General features: G+C 38.1%; 1 protein-coding gene across 2 annotated transcripts in view; it reads right to left on the bottom strand.

The window, feature by feature from the left end:
* The window catches only part of LOC6603405 (protein scalloped), a 73,427-nt gene extending 64,300 nt beyond the window's left edge, over positions 1-9,127 (bottom strand). The window contains exon 1 of one of the 2 annotated variants that reach the window (XM_026990030.1): positions 8,296-9,127. In XM_026990030.1, coding sequence (XP_026845831.1) covers positions 8,296-8,329 — 34 coding nt within the window. In that variant the 5' untranslated portion in view covers positions 8,330-9,127. The remainder of the gene's footprint in view (positions 1-8,295) is intronic. The other variant, XM_026990036.1, reaches the window with a different exon arrangement.
* Positions 9,128-9,873: the final 746 nt, after the last annotated feature.

Genomic DNA, 9,873 nt, shown 5'->3' on the forward strand with positions numbered 1-9,873 from the left:
TGATTCTGTGTTTTTAGTTTTCTCGAATCTACAATATTGTGGATGCAACAGATTTTCGTCCTTTGTGGGGGCGGAAGGGGGTGGGGCGAAATTCGGAGATATACGTTTTATAGTGAGATCTAACAGGAGTGTGTGTACCAAATTTGGTTACTCTAGCCTTAATAGTCTCTGAGAGTTGTTGATGCCTCAGATTTTCGTCTTTTGCGGGGCGGAAGGGGGTGTGTCGAAATTTTGACACAAAACGGTCGAGGTCCGATATCACAGGTGTGTGGATACCAAATTTGGTTGCTCTGGCTCTTATAGGTTCTGACATCCTGGAACTCATATTTTGCAATTGGCAAAAAAGACCATGAAACCTGTGTGTTAAAGAGAGACAGAGCTAAAAAGAATGAAATTGTTTTCTTGATTCTGGCTATAATAATTATATGATCTGGTTCAGATTTTGCACTCTAGAAGATATAGTCATCCTCTACGATTGTGCGTTTTTAGTTTTTTCGTATCTTTGAATTTGTGGATGCCACAGATTTTCGCCCTTTGTGGGGGCGGAAGTGGTGATTATGTTTACATTTCGAATGGGATATTTGGATATTGTTCCTGCAAAAATTTCATAAAAATCAGTGTAGCCGGTGTTCAAGCACAAACACAGTGACATGAGAATTTCATACCATACGAGTATGTGTATTTGTTAAAATAAAAATTTAATTTTAACACTAAGCTTGGAATAGACTATAACCAAATGGACCCCGATTTGACTCCGTAATCATTGGAACTACTATTTTCATCAACCGCACTTCCCCTAAAGAGGACACCGTACGATTACCAACTGACATGATGACTCTCGATGAAGCTCTTAAACTAACGCTGCGCAAAGGAGATCTGTGTATGTGTATGTGTATGTGTATGTGCATTAGTATATTCACGCACGTATGTATGTACATATATGTATGTACGTACAAACATGCTTTCAGTAAGGGCCTTCTTCTCATTTCCGAAATACATACATATGTACATATGTATGTACATACAAATGGACATATGTACATACATAGTACAAATCTCGAGTCGAGCTGTTACCTGTTTCGTATTACTGATTCTTTAGAACTGTTTTAAATACTGTGATGTCAGTTGTTTTACGCTTCACGTATCCATAGCTGTATTTATATCTATGAATTTAGTTGCCCTTATACTGTCCCAAGCGCTCCTTCTTTTTTTGTGTCTTTAGAGTATTTACTCACACTCTGCGTGGGTATTTTTATATACACGAATATGTACATATGCATGTATGTATGTTATGCACGTACATATGTGTGTACTTTGTTTTGTCGTTTTCAACATTTTTCAACGTTTAGGAATTCCAAAAATTCTTTACTTTAAAGTAAAAATAAATTCCATGCAACATCCGCCATGTTGGGTTTGGCTATTTTTGCTCCACAGAGCGTACCCAAAGCGTTGTGCCTCCCTTCTTATCCCGTTGCCGTTTCCACCACCACTACCACTGTCTGGGACTTTTCGTCGGCTCCCCCATGCCCCTTTCCTCCACAGCCTTCTCCGTTTTCATCCGGCTGTTCATCCCCATGGCCATGTCCATGCGACCGCTTAGAGTGTCTTCCCCGACGGAGTCTGTCGGCAACTTATTACTCTCGTTCAGTAACTGTCTTGCCGTTTTTATACCCGCTTCTAAAGAGCACAGTGGTACAAACATATGTATGTTCATACATACATATACATATGTATGTATTAGATTTGTAACAGCCTGATGGAAGCGTTTCCACTCCAAAGAGTGCATAAATACATATGTACATATGTACTTACATATGTATGTATATATGTACGTATCAAAATATATTCTTGATCGGCATCAATAGATATGTACATATGTACATATGTGTGTACAAAATTTGTGTCAATATGAGGAAAACAATTTCCCCTGGCTGACTTCCCTGCCACGATCTCGCTCTCTGTCACACAATCTTCCTCGTCCAGTGACGCCCCTGCCCCTATCGGAGTGAGCAAAATATTGCGCCATTCGGTCATTCGGTGAAATGAGGGTAAGGGCAGTGCAGGAATTACCGTCCTGGGCTCTGCCAAGGCGTTGCCACTGCAAGAAATGATCACTGGAGACCTTGATTTGTCTCTTTATTACAAAAAAAAAATTGTCCAAAAATTAATTAAAGTTGCATATTTTTCCATGCTGTTCTTCTTTTTCCACGAGCTATACACAACAACAAGCGGAATGGAGTATGGGAACAGCAGTGCCACCGGCAGAAACGGCAAAACAACAAAAACTTTTAAAAAGGATTCTTCCCATCCAAAGTTGTTTCTTTCTGCACACGAAACTCGCACAAATATTTTTTAATGTTTTCTTGGGCACAGAAAATAATGTGCGGAATGTCACGTTGTAGTACTCTTTTACTCTCGTGTGCGCTCCTTGTATGCATTGCGCTTTTATTTTGGTTCCCGGTACGCTTCTGCTGTTGCCGCTTCTGCTTTTGCCTTTGCCTTTGCCTTTGCCGTTACCGCTGATTCTCTCAGTCCCATCTCCCAGCTCCTATCTCCTTTGGTATGGGATAAAGAATTTCTTATTTAGCAACAACTGCTGCAAAAAATTCATTCGTCTGTCTGCCTGTCCCCTTCATCCCCATGCATCATCCATTTGCACTCTATGCATATCCATGAGACTGCAGCCGCAAAGTACAAACCAAAGTGGGACGGGGCCCCATCCCCAGGAACGGAAGCTCGCAGGCAAGGGCTGCGATAATTGTGTCTCCTTATACCCTTATAGGGCATTTTAGTTTTGTTCAGACGTTTGTAGCGTAGCTACAAGTTGATATACATAAGCATGTATGTATGTAAGTATGTACATATGTATGTAAATGTACATGTTGTTATAGAAGACCAAAAATTGTTGTCAACGCCATCTACCACTTACTGAATGTATGTGAAAACAAAAACCCTTGTATTCGTATTGTAGTCGTGGTGCTGCAAGGGTATAAAAACGTCGGTGCTCAAAGTGTGCTCTTCTACATTTTTCTTTTGAAAATTTTTGTATTGAACATCTTATCTCTGACCCGACGAAAGAACTAAGAGCTTGAGAAGGTTGCCGTCGTCTTTCCATTTTCTGCACCGCCACCGTAGTCCGTATGGACGGGACCGCGTTTGTGTTAAATTAAAAGCTTTTTGTCTTTGGCAACACCAAATCTGCAACAAACAAAATATATACCATCGTTGCTCACAGAAAAACAAAAAAAAAATATCAACAAGCTCCGACTTGTTTTGGGGGCCGCAGCGTCAGATACCCTCGCATATCCATTGTTCCATATGGCAGCTTAAGAACTTAAGAGTACACTCGCACAGACTAGATTTTGAGACAAATTGTTGGGATGATTAGTTGAGATATCTTCAGAAACTAAAAGGAGCGCAAGGACCTAAACATATCTTTTAGTATAAGTATGGAAGCTTAACGATACCAGCTTTTGGGTCTCTGCTTGGAATCTTGATCAAGTAATCCTGCTTTAATATATTTTACTGAAATACAACTGGTTTTACAGGTTATTTAGTTATATCTGATTTGAAGATGGGACTTTCTTCCAAACATACATTTTGTTATCACCATAGCTTGTTTCCCGACAGATTATTTTGCCAGCTATTGTTCGTATTTAACATCCTTATGAATTTTTCTACATTAACAAGCTCAAGCTATTTGCATACTCGGTACCCAAGCAGCACAGCGCAGGGGTACTTATTAATATTCAATGAGATTTATATGTTACAACACCATGAAGGAAGCACTTCAGACCCCATGAAGACTCCCTATGTATATATTCTTGATCAGCATCACTACGAGTATGAGAGCTAGAGCAACCGGATTTTGTATGAAAATTTCTGTGGCATCACATTGAATCAAGTTTTTTTTCAAAATTTTGAACCACCCTAACCCCTCCTCGAATCCTAACAGATATCTGGCATCCACAGAAGCAAAAATAATAAAAATCATAGTATATACTAGATAAACAAACAAAAAAACAAGTCGAATCGCCAGTGAAACCGAACAGCGGGTATCTAAGAGTCGATGCACGTATGGGTCAAATCAAAGGTTTCGACTGGTTTTGTTTGACGCATTCAAAGCACCTTCTTCTTTGTTCATAAAGTTACTCATTACTCTCTTAAGCGGGAATTTTCTGAATAAATTTACCGAATTCCACTCTTTCTCCAGACATCCGTCGATATTATATATTCGAATTGTGTGGAAAGTGGATGTGTGTAACGCCCAGCATCAATAACCGTCTGTCCGTCCGTCAGTCCGTCCATCCGTCCGTCCGTTCGTCCGTCCGTCTGTCCGTTTGTCCGTCTGTCTTGTTTGACGCCTAGTGCTCAGATTCTAGAAGAGCTAGAAAAACCAGACTCCTGCGTGGAGTTCCAAGTGCCCCCTTCCGCTCCCTCCAAAGGACGAAAATCTGTGATATACACAGTTTTATTATATTATATATTTATATTATTATAGATGGAGTCTCTCACACACACTTTGTCGTGCATTATGCGCGACCTCTGGCGGAGGGGAGCTGTACTGACTGAGTATCGGTTGTAAAAGTAGAGTCGCGGCCGCGGCAGGGACTCACAACGTTTCCACTCTTTTTTTAAATTGGGCTGCGTTTATGTTCAAATTGATTGCTTTAAATTTTAACCATCCAAATTTGGTGATTTTGTATTTTTAGCTTCGTGGGTATAATAGCAGAAAAGAAAGCACTCGTGACGTTGGGAGTCGACACTTCGTTCCTGTCTGTTTATTTACAATCTTCTGATTTATGTAACTTACAAAATATTACCCTGCACTCCGTCCATCCTCTTTCCAACTGACCAATCACCAATAATCCAGTTATTGCCGTACAGTATCATATACATACTGACTTATGAAAGAAGGACCGTTTGCAGCATTTCGAATATGAAATTTTGAAACATTTTGAAGCTCGGACATGGACATGAAATTCAATATTAGCCTTATCAATAATACATACATACATGCACATATGTACGTGTGTGCATATGTATATATTTACTTCGCATACATACATATATATATATATATATATATATATATATATATGTATCTATGTATGTATATATACGCTTCTGTTTTGCCTCCTGTATTTACAAATAAACATAGTCGAAACCAGACTGATAGATTTAATAATAGTATTAGTATTATAATCAAATGTTGTAACGGTAGAATGTGATTTTTGGAGGGTTGGTCAAACGGCTGCATATTAGCCGTTTATCCAAAGATTTAAAAAATGTTTAAACGACGTTGAATAAATGTGCCCTTACGAAGAAAATGTGAAAACCCCAAGAAACTAAGAAAACTTCTGAAAAATACCTGCCAAAAAGATTCATTTTAAACGAGCTTCAAGCAAATGCGTTGCATTTTTAAAATATGTTGCTACCATATTTCGACCATATTGGTTTTTTGAGGTTAAAAAAAAACCTGACGTGAGGGAGCAAATCTGACCTTGGTTTAGTGTTCAGGGCCCCAAAATACATACGGATTTGATACTCTGGTCGGCCGCGCACGAATCTTTTTATTTTGTGGGGCTGTGCTATTTTTAAATGAATATTTCCTTGTTTTGATAGCCGATTTATTTAAAGCTAACCCTGTGAAAAAAAAAACATTTCACACATTTCAACAATTTTAAAAAGATCTTAATCATAAAGAACAATAATTAAATAAAATTTATTGGACCCCCTATAGAAGATGATACTAAAGGAAAATATGACTTTAAAGCTGCCATAAAAGTGAACTTTTCCTAATGTTTATAGGCTTTAAGTTCAAAGTTAATCAAATAATATGTCTATTGGTTAAATTATTTAACTATTTTAAATTTAGATTAATTTAGAAAATATTATCGGGACAAAAGTTTTTTTATGGAAAACGGTTTCTATTGACTGGTACATGCATGGTATGCTGGAAAGTTTAGAGGGAATGGCTAAGTACTATGTACTACTACGTATTTATTTTTTTTTTCAATTTAAATTTTTGTTTTTTTTTATGTATGTATGATCAATAAAATATTTTGAAGCCAACAACCATTTGGACATGGACTAACAACGAAATAAGTTACTTGGACACGTCTAAGTGTCATCTTGTACTTGACTGGATCGGGGTTTTATAAAACAAACCTAACTATCCTGATCCTGATCCGGCACCAGCTGTCCGATTATCAAACTTCTGTAGTAGAACGCGAATAGATTGACAAGACGGAAGTGGTGGGAAGCCACTCATATTCCTAGCCCAAACAGTCAAAAGTGATCCGAACTCCGTGTCATTCAAATCAAAGAAGTTGATGTCACGTTTTGTTCTAGTTTCTAGTGTGTACGTGGATATAGTTTCTGAACATAAACAAACACTGCAACACCAATTTAAGTTAGGGCCAATCTAAGAAAACGATTTAAAAACAATTGTATTTCAAGTAAATTATATCAAACTAAATTTAAAAAAAATTTAAATTTTATAAATTAGGTAACAAAGTGATATGGATTAATCAACCTAGCGCCGTGGTGGGATACTCATACAGATGTACAATATGTACATATGTATTCTTGTGCTTACATGTGAATGTAACTATGCAATTAAAAAGTCGGGCTATATGGTTCGAAGTAGGGTCGTGGAGAATTGTATAGCTAGAGAATATGTTTAGTATTTTTTATATATAGTATATAGTATAGTATGTTTGTACGCGAATGTGTGCATGTAATTCGGTAACTTGTGAGATGCATTCTCATATGAAGTTTGTTTAATGTTTTTTTTTTTCGAATTCCCCTTCTATTCCCAGAGATGAAAAAATATCCAGCTTTACCCAGAATTGTAAAGATTAGGAACTCTGGCTGTTTTAATACATAAATATACTAGAAAGATATATACCTCCCAATTAAAAATGAATAAGCTGAACAGTGGAGGATGGAGAATTTCCAAAACAATTTCAAACTTTACATAGCAAAATAATAAATACATAAAATAAAATAATAGTAAAATAGCCGTAGGTGTTCTATAGTTTTCAGTTTTATCGTATCTTCAAAATTGTGGATGCCACAGATTTTCGTCCATTGTGGGGGCGGAAGGGGCGAGGAGTAATTTTGAAATACACTTGTAACTCCAGACAGGAGTCGGTGTACAAAATTTGGTTGCTCTAGCTCTTATAGTCTTTGAGACCTAGACATCAAACAAGACGGGCGGACGGACGGACGGACGGACGGACGTACGGACGTACGGACGGACGGAGGGACGAACAGACATAGCTATATGGCTCTTGATGCTGATCACTAATATGCATACATATGTATATACTTTATAGGATAAGGTAAGGGTGCGTTACACACATCCAATTTTCCCACAAACCTAATATACCCCAATACTCTTTTGAGTATCGGGTATAAAAATGCGGGGGAACGTTGCGAGTCGCAGCTACGGCCACGACTCTACATTTATACCCGATACTCAGTCAGTATGGCTTCCCTCCGCCAAAAGGCTCACACATTCATGACGAAGAGTGTAACCACTAAAAATTGATTTGTTTCATCTGGCTAATAATAATCCGATCTGACCCAGATTCGGCTAGATATGGGCATTCTCTACGATTTTGCGATTTTGGTTTGTCGTATCTTCAAAATTGTGTATGCCACATATTTTCGTTCGTTGTGGGGGCGATAGTGGGCGTGGCAAAATTTGGAAAAAACTTAATTCAGTGTGATATAGCAAGAGTCTTTGAGAACTTGGCATCAAACTAGACGGACGGACACACGGAGAGACAGACATACAATGTAGCTTTATCGACTCGGCTTTTGATGCTGATCAAGAATATATATACATAGTACATATACAATATACATATGTATGCTATATGGGTCGAAGGGAAGGCCCTGTGTTACACACATTCACTTCCACCATTTATCTAATGTATCTCTATAATCTTTAAGTCTTGGATTTAAAAAATATTTAGGCATAAAAAATAGACAGATTGCAAAACCAGTTTACAAATAAAAAGATATCTGCGGCCAGCCGCTTCGATATGCTATGCTTGTCCGCCCATGACTCATCGGCGTTGCCGTCATGCGGTGTGCTCAGTTCCGAGCAAGCGCAGGTCAAGCTCCATCTTTTGTGAGAGAGGCTGTGCAGTGTATCTCTGGCTCTGCGAGTCCAGATGGAACAGGATAGGACAGGATGACTTTCTCGCAACTTCCTCTGGGCGCGGGAAAGGTATACATATGTATGTACATGTGATATTATATATTATTATTTGAACTTACTTTTGTACAAGAATTTTGAGTAATCACAGTCCATGATGTTGGCGTGGATTCAATTAAGTGGATTCAATTTCTGGATTTTATTGCAATTTTAGTTTTTCCAGCTTATGTTGAGACCCATATGGCTCTTGACGCCGCTTTCATTTAACTGAGTAAGTATTCAGGCGGATTTACTCAATTAATTGATTACACATTACATGAATTTTCACTAAAAACCTTCATTGGCGTCGGCTTTCAATCCAAGGTCGTTGTCGCATCTACCAGTACCTTGATTCTTCTTTGTATTTGTTTTGTATCACTTTACGCTTTCGATGAAGAAACACAAAAGTTACTGCCGTGCACAAAAGTAAAATAGTAGAACAGTCAAAACCGTGGGTTGGCAGCGGCAGACAAAAACCAGCACATAGAATCAAAACTTTGTCGTTTGCTTTGACCATTTGCCGTCGGCGTAGGCACTGCCGTACCGCACTGACTTGGTGAAAATGACTCCGAATCTCATGAACCCTTCTTGAGGGAACTTTTCGAGTTTGGATGGACTCCTTTCAATTAGTTATTTCATTAGTTCCTTGTGTTCTTGTCGCTCCTATACTAACGCTTGTAGCAAGCTGGAGACACAGACTGCGGCTACGATGACGATTACGATTACGATTGCGATTACGATGTCGAGATCACCAGTATACAAAAAGGTTCGACTGTCTGTGAAGCCACTTGTTATGCCTCTTGTTTTTGTTTTGATTTGTTGCTTTTGTAATTTAATACCACTTGGAAATCATGTATAACATTAAGATTTGCAAGTTTTCATGGCTATTTTTCATGCTATTTTTTCACAGTATTATGTGCTACATAAGTACGTATCCGATGTACATATGTATATAAAATAATTAACTGTATGTCAACGAAAAACTTCTCTGGCTGTTACTGTTGTTTCCAGTGCTAAAGCAGCAAAATTCTTGAAAATGTTTCAATGCGTTATATTTGTATGTATGTACATATGTTTGCACATTTTGCGAATACGTATAGGTGCACATGCATTATTTTACATGAATATACAATATAGATATGTATCTTGTGGTGTGGGTGTCATCCTAATAGTCCCACATACATTACAGGTGTCGCTGTCTGTTCCTTTCCCGTTTGAAGCTTGACTACATATCTATAAGTGTATTTACATACATACATACATCTGTATTTAATTATTTCTCCGCGAACGTCGTGTAATGTCTATGCTATTGAATGGAATATAAATCGAAGGGGAAAAGCAGCTACATACAGCTACGTACATATTTGATAAAATGATTATTCAGTAGAAGCATATCGTTAAAAGGAGTACACTATTTTGGGGGAGATTTTGTTTGGTTTAATTTCGGTTTCGTTTGGATTGCAAAAGCGATGAGTGCAACAGTTGGGCAGTAGCCGACCTGCAACCATTTTGCACTTCTTTAAAAACTGTCATATAAGTACACGGAAAAAATAGAAAAAAATGAGTGTGCCAAGAGGCGCGCGGGAACAGTATGCACAATATCAAAAAATACGGCTTAGAACAAATCCACACGAACAAAGACGGACACATCAACATGCACG

Source organism: Drosophila persimilis, unplaced genomic scaffold, assembly GCF_003286085.1.
Source record: "Drosophila persimilis strain 14011-0111.01,24,50 unplaced genomic scaffold, DperRS2 tig00000520-arrow-pilon, whole genome shotgun sequence".
Classification (NCBI taxonomy): domain Eukaryota; kingdom Metazoa; phylum Arthropoda; class Insecta; order Diptera; family Drosophilidae; genus Drosophila; species Drosophila persimilis.